Here is a 15444-nt window from a genome sequence, read left to right on the forward strand (position 1 = left end):
TGTGATACAACAATAGGAAAGAGTGATGTCATAATAGTGTTCAGTGTCAAGAGTTCAAGTGAAAGTTTAAGAGGAAGGTGGTGCATGGAAGTGTATTGACGTGTTTTACTGAAAGAATGAATGAATGTAACTTATTTATCCTTGCATGGCGGGGCAACAACAGTCATCAAACACGGGTGTTCTGTTCCATACACCTCGTGCCTGCTTCAAGTTACCACGTATGTAACTGGTGGGTGATTGTTTTTTCGTTATTTAATGTATGTCGGGAAAATTTACTTTATTGGGCTGCTTTATATAACGGCTGGAGCTATGAGCTATGTCTTATTATATCTTTCAGTATTTATCAGTTACATCAATTGACGTTGTAGCGTTCAATAAAGCGTCGTTCCGCCGCCTTCGTAACAATTCTATAGACATATTTGCGCCTAGCGTTTGTATGTGTTAAAATAGCATTGATATTCCTTTGTCGTTTTAAGTGGAATTTCAAAATTTTTGATACGAAAATGAATATTTCATACTGTGGGTAAAATGGACACCGTTAGTACGTAATATCTCATATTTTAAATCTAGCAATTAAACGGCTCGTTTAGAGTCGTGAGTTCTTCTGTTATTTTAACCGACCCATTTAACGTTCCATTAAGCCAGCCTAGTTATATCTTCTAACAATTTACCAGTGAATGTTTATTTTGCAAATAGGGGTGTAAGTGACTTTAGAAACCTAATATGACTTTAGCAACTTTACCCCAAACGACGAAGACACCAGGTTCTAGAGGAAGTAGAGCCCGTCACAGAAGAAGTGCTACTTTGCCTACCCGGTTGCCAAATATTGTACCAAGGTCTACCCTTGTAACACCAGCTATAACTGGGATCAATCCTGTACAACGGTAAATATGATTGAGCTAAATTGTCGGTCAGCATATAGATAAGCAATTACCAACAAAGTTACATACGTGGTAGCCCATAAGCGTGCTGCACGAGATGTATGAAACAGAACACCCGTGTTATTATAACGACTGTCATTTTCCAGCCACGCGAGGATAAATAAGTTACATACGTGGTAACTTGTAAGCGGGCACGAGGTGCATGAAACAAAGCACCCGTGTTGTAATAACTGTTGTCCCGCCATGCGAGCAACATGAACGGTTACATAAAGTTATACTCATTTAAGCCGGAGTTGGTCCATTACGTTAACAACCTTACATAAACAACACCCTATAGCGCTTTCCTGTTAGATTATAACTAAAATTTAAACGTTTAAAAACTGGAGCATGTTCCCAATTGCTTTGCTGTATCTTTTCTTGTGCGGTCAACTGTCTGGTTCAAAGATTCTTGTCCTAATGTAACTTGATTCCATACAATCTTTCTACAGCATTGATGTATTACACCCGCCCACCGTCCCCAAGCGAACCGTGTTTCTCGAGACAGGGGAATCCCAGTACCACATGCATAGGAGATGTATATTAATGCAGCAACAGAAGTGGATGCGAGAACATGGGGAATGGCAGAAGCCGGTGTATGGAACAGCTGCTGTGAGGGAGAACTACAGGTTTGTTTTCTGTATAAAGGTGGCTGTACACAGTATCCGGCGTGCGAAGTCGTATGCAAACACATTACCGAGTTCCGCATGCGGCAGCGAAATCCGGACAAAACAGACAAAACGGACGAATTCCGGATACTGTGTACAGCCACCCAAAAAGTAACATACGTGGTAACTTGTAAGCTGGCACAAGGTGTATGAAACAGAACACCCGTGTTATAATGACTGTAGTTGCCCCGCCATGAGAAGATAACTCTATATATATAGTAATAACATTTTACATAATACATCCCTTTACATTACAGATCAACTCTAAGAGGAACGCTCAAATCACAAATGGATGACCGGGTTCTCCTCAAGAGGAGAGAGTGGGAGGAGGCGGTGAATGAGAGTATTATGACGTCAGAGAAGGATAGGAGAGATTGTATGGAGGATTATGAAAAAAGAAGAAACAAATTTAATTTCTTGCTAACTTTTACTAAAGCTAATAAAGAGGTAAATGAAAAGTAGAAACTAATGTTGTAAAAGAACGAATAAATGTAAACCATGGCCCTTCTCACCCCCATTACTATATATTTATATATATATATATGAACGATTTTACCCCAACCTACTATATATACATGTCCCATTTTACCCCAACCCACTATATGAACCATCTTACCCCTCTACTATATAAAGCGTATTATACTACTATAAGCCAATAGTTGTTTAAATAAAATTCGGACTAATATTAATACATTCTTATTTAAGATGATGGAAACTCGTTGGAAGGAAAAACAAGTTCTGAAGTTACTCGAAAACAAAAGGGATTCGGAGCAATTAAAATACAACCCCATAAATTGGAGTCATACGCTAAAATAAGATGTTTATGTGACGTCATGATGACGTCAGAATTGGGTCTCAAAATTGTTCCCTTTTATTTTGTTTTATAATTTTTTATAACATTTTGTTCTATCGAGGTCTACAGCGAGACGTGCTATGAGACATCAAATTTAGGCCAGCGTTGGCCCACAATTTTATAACAATACTGTGTTTTTTTTTATTCTTTTTTCTACTTTCAAGACTTCCATTAGCCTGCATAACACTTGCCTATTCGGTACTTTTACTTTTAGCGTGCATTGCCAAATTGCCACTGCATATAAATGCCGCCAAAGATTTCTAGAGCAACTGTGAAACTGCAAACAATAAATGTTCCACGAATAAATTCTGTCATAGAAATTATCCTAACTTTGCTGCTGTTGTCGTGTCATCAAAATTGTTCATCGACTTTGGTCATGGCCTACTTCGGTACACTATGTGTTTTTGATTATCCTAAAAAAACTTAACCGTACCAGCCATAATATAGCATAAGTCTGTACACACTCGTATAGGTAGGTTGGGGTAAGATGGTCCACGATTTTATTCTTTTTTTATAAGATTATATTACTGTGTCGCAGAATTCAAAACGTTCGTTACTCCGATGTACAAAATTTGCCAAACCACACAGTTTCAATGTCTGAATTTATACACTGCTGTATGTAATATAAAAGAAACGCAGAAGTCACGAAACACAACGAAGACTTTGAATTATGAAACATTTGTTACTATGCAAGTATGTATAAAAAAGTTGTTGAATTTTAGTTAATGTCGAATTTCGGTAATATATAAAAGCACTATAGTAGAGTGGGGTAAGATGGATATCGTTAGCATTTAATAACCCATATATTCTATCGTAAATATTGTTTGTTTGCTAGCAAATGGGACGAAGAAATGGAAAAAAAGACGATCTTACCCCAACCTAATATACAATAAACAAGAGCATACGGGCAAATAAAAACGCGTAACGAAATAAAAGCAATTTGAACACAGTATTAATAGGAGGGGTTACCAAACCCTAGCTTCTTCTGCACGCTGTGTATCTCTTCGATCACATTCTCGTCATCGAAGCCGATTTTCATGGCGTATTTGTAAGCTTGTTCAGCTTCCAGCTTTCGCCCTGTGTTAAGACAAACTAGGGAAAGATAAGCCCAAACGTCAGAGTTAGTATTGTTCAGTATATTGGCCTCGGCTAATGCGTCTTCGGCTTCGGATATTTCGTTCAGTCGATAACAGGCGATGCCGACGCCGAGCCAGGATATACACGTCGGGGAATGCTTACATGCAAGGAGGTAAGTACGTTTAGCGTTTTGGAACTCGCCCTGTTGTAGATATATAGAAGCAAGCCGCAGGTATATTGAATGCATCTCCGCAGCGTCGGTCACAAAAGCAAGAGTGCGTTCGTAGCAACTTTTGCTGGATATGTAGTCGCCGGAAACGTAGTGGAAATGCCCCATCATCGCCCACGCGTCTGGGTGTTCGTTGTCGAATGAGGTAGCAAGCTCTAAGCTATCTTTAGCGCCGGAAAGTTGACGTCTCATCATTTGTAGTTGGGCGAGAGCGATATAATACTCGGCGCTAGGACCTCCGTGCGGTTCTAACAGCTCATGGGATAAAGAGATCTCAGCGAACTTGAGAGCTTTGCGTCGTAACAGCCACTGCGCTGCTTGTAGGAAGATAGTTTGCTTGGGTACAGCTGTAACCTTTGGTTCTGCTTCACTTGGCTTCTGTTTAGCGTCTTGGTCATGCGAAGAGACGCTGTTCTCAGTCGAGCTTCGAATCCGTGGATCCTTTTTCGTGGATGCTTTGGTCGTCCCACGAACTGTTGAAACAGATTTTGCCGAATCTGGTGGTTGGGGCTTGGTGTTGCTACCGGTAGATGGCAGTAGAGATGCAGCTTGTTCTTGCTCTGTGCCCGCAACGGATCCAGGGTCAGGTTTTTCGGCAACTTCTTTCACTTCTTCTTCCTTAGCTTCGGAATTCACCATTGCTTCAACAGCTGCAGCGATATTGAGCTTGTTAGCTTGCGAGTATGCGTGCTCTGCTTGTATCTCGTTTCCTTGGCTGTCGTAAAACAACGCTAGTATAGTCCATGCTAGATTCTGTGGTGTTGCATCTGGTGAACTTTCAACCAGAGATGTAGATCTTTCCAGTACCGTCTCAGCTTCAGTGTAGCATTCATCCATGGTACACATAATACCATACATTAGCAAACCCTCTTTGTAAGTCTGATCTATCGCCACAGTCTCCTTGAAACATTCCTTAGCCTTGCTGTTGTCGCCCACTAGCAAATTAAACGTCCCGTAATCGAACCAGTGTTCTGGATCCTTCTCATTCATAGCCAACCTCTCTTGGTAATATTTAGACGCCATCTTGTACTCCTCGTTGACTTCTGCTTCTTGAGCAAATCGTTTAAGTTGTAATGAATCCACCATCGGTTCTATGACCTCCTGAGGCTCATTCTCCATCGATAGCAACTTACCGAACGCCGCATGCATTTCATCGATCAAGTAAACATACAGATCGGACAAAAACGCTTGCAGTTCATCCTTACTTTTGAACGTTGTAGTTTTCATGTACTTCTCCCTCACGATTTTAACGACAGAATGTTTCAGTTGCTCTTTAAACGCGAAGTATTTACCTGATGAGTTGAGTTGGTACATCAGTTGTTTCTTGCGCTCGCGACGTTTTGCCTCAGTCTGGTTCAAAGCATCATCTCCTATTTCTTCTCCAAACATCTCACGAAATTCATCCAGCACCATGGATGCCACAGAAGCTAACTGCGCGTGGTAATCTTCAACAGCCTTGGCAGCTCCACCAACTGCTCGTTTAAATGCAGGTCTTGGTGGAATGTATTCTCTTACCATCGCCGCCAACTCTTCCGGCTCTCTTCTTGGCACAAAAGGTCGGGCAAGAGTAAACTCTAAGTAAAGGTAACTACGGGATTCTGTGTATGCCAAGCTGTCTGTGTTGGTTTGTTGGCTTCCGTCCACTTCTGCAGTTGACTCTGCATGCTTGACAGCAGAACCTTTCTTTGATACTGCTGTTGAACCTTCTTTTGCCCCTTTACCTTTCAACACAGGTGACGAACCAGTACCACGACTTGTACTGCTTTGAACTCGCGCTATATCTTCTGCGACTGCGCTTGTTCGCTTCGTCTTCTCTTTGAGCTCGCTCTCGCTAAATGGGTGGACTGCAAATGCACCAGCTACAGAGCAAACACCAGGGTAAAGCAAAGGAGCGAGGTCAACATATACAACACCATGAAACGAGATGCTACCATCATCTTCAGCAGGAGCATTCTTGTCTTTCTTGCTTCCAGCAGCGGTCGGCACTTTAGATTGTGACGGTACATTTCTCATTACTTCCACAGGCCAGTAACGAGTTTGTGAAATCTTGTTCTGGAACTCGGCTTTTGCATCTGGATCGAGGTAACATCGCTTTTCGACGTCCCAAGAAATTCGATTCTTTTCAGACTCAGCTTCAATGCGAAAATCTCGGAATTCTTTGCCTGAAAAGTCGCCTTTTTCTTCTTCAAATGAAACACGTTCTTTCTGGCTGTTAGGAATGAACTGTGCGGCACTGACAGCATTAGGGACACTGTACCACTTGGCAGACCTTTTGGAAGGCTCTTTATCAGCACTAGACTTCAGTGCGCCGTTCTGGAATATTACAGTTGCTTGTTTTTCAGAGGTAACTGGTACAGGCAGGCCAACAATGTAATTATAATGAGATCCAGAAGACCAGGAATCAGGTAAGGAATAAGCAGAGCCAAGTCTTACAGTAAAAAGATTACTTTGGGTAAGTTGTTCTCCATCAAGAAGCGGTTCATTTACGGAAATCTTGATATCAATTTCGACTTTGCCGAACTCAGGGGTGACAGTTTCAAGAGGAGAACCAGGGACAGCGTGCAAAATCAACGTATTTGTAATTTCAGATTCAGGTTGAAGCAGCAAAGGTAACAAGTCTACTGTACACTGCCCAAGAACTGCTGACTTTTCTTCCTTTTGCTTTTTCTCTTTAGGTAAAACTTCTGTTACTGTTATCAGCAATGGTTTTGAAGCCACATCGTCAAGTGTATGGTGACCGTCAGTGAACGAGCAGTCGAAACTTGTAGTGAAATTATACTCAGCACTGACCTCTGCGGTTGAATCTACCTTCGCTGAATCGCCCAAACTTTTGCCGTCAAATTCAACCTTTGCATAAGAAGTTAAAACGTCGCCTTTAACCCCTTTAAGTCTACGAGCACGAAGTACAGTTACGTGAATACTTTCTGAGGACCGAGAATGTTCGTTTTCTGCCATATTACTTCTTTAAATTAGCATTTCAAGCAAGAAACGAAAACGGCAAACCAAGATTTCTTTTTCGTTTAAAATGTTGCTATGGCAACGCTCCAACATAGAGATCGTATTCCTTCATATATAATTTCAAGCTAAAAACATATGGGGAGTATCACTTTGGCATTAATCATCTGCTGGTTCAAATACTGTGAAATAATAGCAACCTTCATGCTTAAGACACATTAAATGAATTCTTGGCGACATTTTTAAACCCATTTTAATCGTGTGTTCGTTGCTGTGGCAGAGTAGAGGGCTTTAAACCAGACGGTGCAGAATTCGAGGCTCAGGGGTGCCACAACTTTGTTTGCTCAAAACAATAAACGATAATTGCATCATTTCAGTGGTACTTATTAGTTGTCCAAATTGCAGTGGTTCCGTTCGCATACACAGTAGTATTATTAAATCCTTAAATATAAATGGCTGAATGAACAGAAAAGAACAATTTTTATTTGACTCAAGGCAGTATTATTGGACAAATGGGCAATGATTTAAGTTAAATTGAATCATAAATTGGTAAATATTAAATAAAATCACTGTCCTTTTATGTTCCTAGAACTGAGTGATTTTCAAATGACCAGTGTTTAGTTTAAAATACTGGCAACACATAACATACGGTGAAAAATATAAAAACATCTTATACGAATAAAATTTTAATCTAAATTGTTGTCTCATTTGAGGTTTCCATTTGTGCAGTTCCATCAGCTGCTTCATCGTGTTTTGGACGTTTGGTTGGGCTTCCTAACTCCATTTGAACCTCATTATCGGGAACGAGTTTACGTTTTGGTGATTGTACAACAGGTAGTATACCTGCGGGGGTTTCAATTGGTTTGTCCGACACATCTCCACAAGCAGCCTCTGTCACTAGTGATGTTTGGACCTAAGTAGAATGAAATTAATATCTGTTGTAGCAACACAGTGTACAGCATGTCCGCTTTTAACAAACAGTGTACAGATTCGAAGCTTAATGTCAGCTATTATTCTTTTTTGCATGGCTGACAAACCAATTACAAACCACTGTGTTGAAGCAATTGCCATCAAGTGTCTTGCCAAAGGACACATATGCCCACAACAGTAGTAGGGACAGGCCTTGGGCCCATGTTAACAAATAATTAACATGATCTACATACTTACTTCTTCAGTCTTTATAATTGAATGCTTTTCCACCAAAGTATCAACTCCTGATAATACAAAACATGTTAGTGATGTAACAATAAACCAACAATAAATACATTTAAAATAACAAGCACTTCAAATTTTTTTAGTTGGAATACTTGCCTGGTAATGGGTTCTTGTCAAGCTCACAAACACCCTCTCCTCTATCAGGCGATACTTTTATTTCATTTCTCTCATTCCTAGAACTACTGCATAAAACTTCTGATGTTTTATTATAATCTACTGCAACCTCATTCTCGGCCCTAATATCTGGCTGTTTATTTGGATTTGCTCCATCTTTTGCATTATCTTCAATAAGTTGTGTACTGGAAGTGATTGCTTCATTATTTGTTGTATTGTCTGAACTTTGACCTTCATTGTTCTTCTTAGTTTCATCACAATAGGTTACTGTGACATCAGGTATTTTCGGGGCAGTTGTTGTAAGAGCTGGTGAGGGAGGGAGTGAAGACCATGTGCTGGAAGAGCAAATGCATAATTAATTAGTTTGTTGTGATGTTGTTCCAACAATATACCAATCTACCTTTCACTTGTGTAATGAGTTTGTGAATCAAATGTTCCGTTTACTTTACATGGGGTGTCTGATGTTCTTTTTCTAGAAATGATAAAAGAAATTAAACTATTGGTTTATAAAACAGAACTGATTTATCCTCGTGTGGCTAGAAAACTAGGTATATAACACAGGTGTTCTGTTTCATACACCTTATGCCCGCTTACAATACAACAAAAGTTAAATACAGCCTTTTTCATATACGTCAAAAGCACAATAAAAATTTTATTATGTATGTTGTATACAGACTTAAAATTCCTATAGCAAAAATACTACAAAACACAACATACCAATACAAACATGAACCACAAGCTTACATGTTAGAATACGACCACGATGTGACAACCATCAGGTTTTTCTCAACAGCTCGCATAAACTTTTCACATTTCGAATAATTCTTCTTTGGATTTGTGATGAGCTCACACAGTCGTTGGAACGTAAAAGGAGGACTGTGAAATAACATTCATGTTAGAACATAATATGATGTAGGCTCAATGGGCAACTTTTCAAAAATGTCAGGAGTAAAGGTACCCCCACATGTCACTCTTACTTGTTGGTGATTGTTTTATAAATTTTTTTTACGTAAAGCTAATAATTTAGAAAACCCAATTCGTGATCCCTGAAATTTGCAGTTAAGTGTCTTGCCCAGGGACACATACACCTACATACATAGACCGCCATATTTATTTTGAGAAAATCCCGTACCTGTCAAAATCATCAATCAAAGTAATCAGCCGATCTTTCATTTCATGATAATCATCGTTTTCACAATTCGGATTAATCTTCCCCGCTTTGTAAGGATTCTTCTCAAAGAATTCATTCATTGTCTGCTTCATTTTTAATAGAAAAACTTTTTGGACCTTTTTCCATGTCCCCCTGAAAATAATCAACAATTTAGAAAACTTATACATTTTACTTTATTTAGCCAACTGGAAATTTGATTTAGGGTTTTTTAAACAGAACAAAAAGTTTGTTGTTAAACTAGAAAAAATGAATGAAGTATATATATGTAATTTATGGAAATAACGTTACTCTTACAATATGTGTCCAGTTTTAGCGACGTGATTTAAATATTTTTCCAAATCTTCCGTCAAAGTTGCATTCTCCTCATCGAAGTCTGAAATAATTAAACATTTCGTGAAATTATATTAAATCTGCACCTGCTTTAAGGATTAATTAACTTTGTAATTAGGTTTTATTCATTAACCTGTTATAAAAAACTGTAGTGCTGCCATTCTTTCCTTATATTTACGATTTTGTATATTACTCCAAGTTCTCCAACCCATTTTATGAATGAGACAAAAATCAGAATAAAGCGATTCATTATTTTATATATACATAACTTATAAGCATTTATCTCAAGATACACCCTTACGCTCATATCAAACAATACGTAGCAACGCTACTGGGCATTCGTATTATATCACAATATTCGCAAACTTATAAACACACATACTTTCAACAGCTTGCACGTAAGCATTTATTTCGTCGTTATGATGCGGTTCTTCGATGGTTAAACTGGATAAATCTGGCTTAGATTTCATATTACAAGCTTGGTCAGTGATTTATTTAATTATTTGTGTAGTTGGTCTGTTAAAAACACACTTAAAATAATTATTAATTAAAAACTATAGCTGTATTACTAAAACAAAAATGTGAATTTTGTTAAAAAATTATTTGCATTCGTTTCCACATAGACATGATATACACATTTTTTATTAGGGGAGTGTCGTCAAAACGTAACAGTTAAATATAGAAAACCTAAACATATGAGAATGGGGCTGAGGCTTTAAGGGGTTCTACTGAAATAATGAACAAATTCACTGCACTTACAAATGTAAATATAAACAAGTGTATCAAAAGTAGTCCGAGACTGACGTAGCTGTATAGTACTGTACAGAGTCCGTATATAAACATGTTTTAGGGTAAAATAGATACCGTTAGCACATGATTTTAAATATGTTTTAGCAATTCACAACGCCCTTTTGAAGTCGTGAGGCTAGGGTTATATATTTCTGTAAACATTCTTTGTTTACCACAAAAAAGCACATAGAAATGACTTTTATGCGGCAGTGGTAAAACTTCACTTCTATAAGTTGTAGGCATAAGTTTATGAAAGGCTATTGGCGTGATGGAAACAACTTCCTGTCTTGTGTAAGATAGAGTTATGACTCATTCAATGTGAGAGCGAAACTACTTGTATCAAAATACTTTTGCTATTTTAGAACCAACAGCATGCGTAGATGAATGAATGAGTAAGTATATACGTATTGCACAAAAGTCAAGGGTTTGTTTAGGACTTTGTCAGGTCGTGGTTATTGGGGTTATGTTGAAAAATAAAGCATATAGGTGTAGCGTATGCTTATATAGCTAGTTCAGCTACAACTTCAAATTGTTAAATTTCTATATAAGAAAAGCAGAAAATTAGCACCTATAGATTATGTGTTTACAAATAAAATTTTGAATAATAACGTTCCGAGTTATAGTATTTATACATATATGGGACTGTAACGATAGAAGGGTGAATATGTAGTATATAAATTGCTAAGGTAAAGGTGGTATATGTTTTATTTCTATTTTACCGTCCAACTTGGTAGTAAACAAGGAATATTTAAATAAATATATAGAGGTATTCTCACGACTCTAAAAGAGCTTGTTTATTGTTAAAAACAGAGTTAGGAAAAATTGGATAATATATTCCAACGGTATCCATCTTACCCCACTATGTACTATCCTTTATGTAAAGAAACAACACAGAGTATCCATTGTTTCCTACAGGGAAGTAAAAGCTCAATACAAAGCAGTGTCTCGGCCCCACACATCAGCTTATGCAGGATAGCTAAACAATGTTGGTTGCTCACATCCGGAGAAGAATGGCATAGACGTTAAAGCAAGCGCAAGAACTCGACTGTTTTTCCCGAATTAAAAAACTTTAAGTCAAATAAACGTAATGAGTAAAAGAAATATTGTTAAGCTACGGTTTTATATTGATATTTTTCGTCGCTGCAATATAGCTTTGGCGGACACTCTAAAATGGTATTATAAGTTATATAGGAAACAGAATATTAAATGTGCTAACGGTATATCCAGTATTTAATGGTAATTATACAGCAGGGTGGGGGGAGATGGGACATCTTTTCATTCTATTTATATATTTCTACATTTTCTCTCCCAGCAAGTAAACAAAGAACATACAAAGAGTTATGAAACCGTATCTTCACGACTCCCATAGACCGTTGTGAATTGTTTAAAAACACGATTAGAATATTTGGATACTATGTGCTAAAGATGTCCCGTCTTCCCTCATCCTACTACATACGTATTAATAATACAACATGTATTTTTACAGTGTTAAACACAAAAGTAGGTTTTAGCTTCCGCAAAGCATTTTTAGAGGTTTTTATAAAGGTTGGCCTTTATCTGAAGCTATACGGTAGCTAGTGCGTTTATGCGATGGTGCAATCGGTGGAGGATTTAGAATGGTATCATGGAGGAATTACTAGACATGTAGCGGAAGCTTTGCTGATGGCCAACGGTCGTGAAGGGAGTTTTCTGATGCGAGATGTTACTGGTGGGCAATGTATATCTGTTAGAACCAATGATGCCGTCAAACATTTCAAAATTGAGGTCACAGCTGATGCTGAGGTCGTTTTCGCTCACGGGTCGTTTATGAGCATGGCGCATCTGCTGCAGGTATTTGCGAACCAACTCATTCTGTGCGCTGATTTAGGGAGTTTGTCGAAAAATTTTGACCACGGGACGATGCTGATACTAAAATATCCGTACCCCAAGTCGGTGGACGAACCAGACGACTACGACCAGCAAATGGTTTTCCATTCAACGATTCGAAACGACGCTACTTTAGCCGACTTGAAACAGAAAACAAAAGCTCTTCCTCTTGCATCAAAGTCTGGTTTCCTCACAAAACAAGGCGGACACATCAAGACCTGGAAGTTGAGATGGTTCTCCGTTATCCGGAACGAGTTCAGCTACTTCGACAACCCGACCAGCTTCCGCCCGATTCGTACCCTTAATTTGGAGGAGTGTTACCGCTGCAATGACTGCGTGGTGGCGGGTAGGGAGAATTGCTTCATGCTAGAATTTCCGGACCGAACGTGGCTTTTTTCCGCCAGTTCTTCCGACGATCTTGTCGAATGGACCAAAGTGATAAATTGGAAAATTCGCCAAAATTCGAGAGAATCTTTCCCAACCAAGTAGCTCAAACAACACAGAACTAATCAACTTTCGGTAGACCGCCCTTAGACTTTTTCATCTACCCTCAGACTAGAAAAGTTTAAGGTTCAAGACCCCGAATTCTGTTGCCATTTCATTTCAACATTCGCTCAAAGCGCGCTATAAGTTTGAATTTATTAATCTTGTGGTGTTTTATTTTTGTATAAATGATATCTGCTTGCCCCAGTCGCCAATTCTTTATATAAATTTTACAAAGTTACATACGGTGACCTGTAAGCGTGCACGAGGTGTATGAAACAGAACAACCTGTTATAACGACTGCGGCCGTTGCCCACCCATGCGAGGATAAATAAGTTACATTTATTTATTCATATATAAGTCGGTGTAATAATTACCCAGACCCTCTTTAAAGCAACCAGAGAGTCCACGTTAAAACAGGAACGTCGTTTTCGCGGTATGACGTCAATCGGATCGAAGCTTCCATCTATCGACCAGTTCATTGTTACGTCATAAGTGCGCCTCCAACTCGCTTGTCGAATAACAATTCGTTTCATACGTCATAACCGGGAACTGTTAAGTCACAATGATATACCGAAATCTCTTTATGAGGAAACCGTTTTCGCTATATAGCTGCATACACTTACACGTTTACGGAATCTATTAAAGTTTTATATAGTCGAGTCGTGGAAAATGGGACACCTTTGGCACATAATATCCAAATATCCTGATCGTGTTTTAAACAATTAACAACGGCCTATGGGAGTCGTGAGGATATAGTTTCATAATTCATTGAATGGTTCTTTGTTTACTACCAAATGTGATGAGAAAATAGAATGAAACTGTGTCCCATCTTCCCCCACCCTATATAAGTTTTCTACTTCTGTTCAATTTATAAGCGTGTTATAACGACTGTCGTTTTACTCTTACTTTCCATCTTTTAGCTTTTGTAAACTTCTCGACCACAGCTAACTAGGCCTAAAAAAAGAATTCATTCATTCAAACCTGTTTAAAATTCTATAAAGCTACTATATATTGGTAATGTGTTGGAAAAATCAATGATCTTGGTTGTGGTAACTAGTATGTTTCCTGTGTAATTCCCTTTCTCTTTGGTAATGTCTCTTTATTAGAGATTTGTACATTGTCTGATCATTTAAAGACCGTTGAACAATAAATAATATTACGATCGATATATTTTAGTTTTTTTGCACTTTTGCTGTTTTAAATGGCAGTTGTATTTTTGTATTTATAACTTCTATTTTTTTGTTTGTTAAAAAAACTAGAGTAAAAAAAACTAGGGTATACACTCTTTTAAATGCTTTAAAAATTGCAGTCTTTTCAAGTTCGGCATTCACATTTATGACTTTTTTGCATATTTTATCGCTTGTTATTATGTTGTATAAGTTGCACTGTTTAAAATTATAGGAACTGCTTATTGAACTGTGAATAATAATAACGATTTTACGAAATACAGAACATGTATAAAAGTTGCAGGTTGCTCTTGAATCCTAATATATAATTAATCAATTGGCTTGTGGTTTATGGATTTCTACTCAGTATAAATATAGCGTTTGTCGATTGGACAGAGGTTACAGGTTCGAGACTCGAGACTACCACCATCGTGAACGTATGTGGCAAGACACTTAACAGCAAATACTTCAGCTCAGTGGTCACTAATGGATTGTAAAAATTGCCAGCCATGCACAAAAATTCACCCACAAAGTTACATTCGTGTTATAATTGGTAGGCAAGCACAAGGTGTATAAAATATCAAGCTAAATTTGGTTTTGCAGCAAATACGTTTTAAAGCGCACGTTTACTGCGTCGGGAAAATACAAAGCATAATTGTTTTTGCCTTTAGGAGAATTGGGAATCGAACCAACAAAAATCAATCAGGATTTTAAAGAATAAAACCTCAATCCTTTTTCGACTTTGATTTATGTATTTACGGGTTTGGTCCTATTGTAACAGTATATTATTTAACTTGACCTATTGTAACAACACGTTGTACTGTGGGTTGAGATGGGATAGCGTTAGTCTTAAATAGCATAACTTTTATTTGTTTAATTACAATAACAAATGTCATTTTAATTAACATATCGAAGAGATAAAAACGAATTAACAGCAAAACTAAATGTGTTATAACAAGCCAAGGATAAAGTAAATAAAGGAGAAATCGTTTAAAGGCGACTGGTAAACCTTATACAACTGATATAGTGGGATGGGGAAAAGATGGGACACCTTTTCATTCTATTTTTTTGTTCCATTTGGTAGTAAACAAAAAACATTCAAAGAATTATAAAACCGTATTCTCACGACTCCCATAGACAGTTGTTAATTGTTTAAAACACGATAAGGATATTTAGATATTATGTGCTAAACGTGTCCCATCTTCCCCCACCCTACTATATACCGCAAGTATAGTATGATAAAAACCTATAAGAAGCAACTCACAGTGGGTTGCAGATCATTAATTAAAGCTGGAGTAACTACATAGAAGAAAAGTGTGCGTATATAAAGACACCGGTTATACCAGACCTCGTTGCTACGTGCTGTATGGGCTCAATTCCATAATAAGTTACCTATTAACGAATTACTTATGTTGAAATGAAGCATTAATATGACTATGTTGTGAGCCTCTAGCATGTTATTAAATATCAGGGATTAGTATTAAGTCTTTCACTGCATTAGTTATAGCTGTATCTCATCTGTTAGAGTAGTATAAGCTGATTTGAAACAGAGATATAGGATATTTCGATGCGTTTCGTTGTGTGTGTTCTTAACGTGTTCGGAGCCGC

At 37.9% G+C, this 15444-nt stretch overlaps 3 protein-coding genes and 1 pseudogene across 3 annotated transcripts; 2 read left to right on the forward strand and 2 right to left on the reverse strand.

Moving 5' to 3' along the window:
* The first annotated feature begins 704 nt into the window (after nt 1-704).
* Nucleotides 705-2767, forward strand: LOC100187305. The gene is made up of 4 exons (XM_002126960.4): nt 705-884; nt 1370-1546; nt 1843-2032; nt 2291-2767. Exons 1-4 carry the CDS (start codon nt 724-726, stop codon nt 2399-2401), a joined length of 639 nt encoding a protein of 212 aa, XP_002126996.1. The 5' UTR covers nt 705-723; the 3' UTR covers nt 2402-2767.
* Nucleotides 2768-3032: 265 nt separating this feature from the next.
* LOC100180201 (cilia- and flagella-associated protein 70) lies at nt 3033-7092 on the reverse strand. The gene has a single exon (XM_002122514.4). The coding sequence runs from the start codon at nt 6697-6699 to the stop codon at nt 3391-3393; it is 3309 nt and encodes a 1102-aa protein (XP_002122550.1). The 5' UTR covers nt 6700-7092; the 3' UTR covers nt 3033-3390.
* Nucleotides 7093-7160: 68 nt separating this feature from the next.
* Nucleotides 7161-10097, reverse strand: LOC100179417 (serine/threonine-protein phosphatase 4 regulatory subunit 2-A). Its single transcript, XM_002126757.5, has 8 exons — nt 9912-10097; nt 9494-9572; nt 9161-9331; nt 8773-8904; nt 8429-8500; nt 8011-8363; nt 7867-7913; nt 7161-7612 (listed from the first exon to the last, which is right to left on the reverse strand). The coding sequence occupies exons 1-8, from the start codon at nt 9997-9999 to the stop codon at nt 7391-7393; spliced, it is 1164 nt and encodes a 387-aa protein (XP_002126793.1). The 5' UTR covers nt 10000-10097; the 3' UTR covers nt 7161-7390.
* A 1811-nt stretch (nt 10098-11908) lies between these two features.
* Nucleotides 11909-12673, forward strand: LOC100177080 (annotated as a pseudogene).
* The last annotated feature ends 2771 nt before the right edge of the window (nt 12674-15444 follow it).

This window comes from Ciona intestinalis, chromosome 8, assembly GCF_000224145.3.
Source record: "Ciona intestinalis chromosome 8, KH, whole genome shotgun sequence".
Taxonomy (NCBI): domain Eukaryota; kingdom Metazoa; phylum Chordata; class Ascidiacea; order Phlebobranchia; family Cionidae; genus Ciona; species Ciona intestinalis.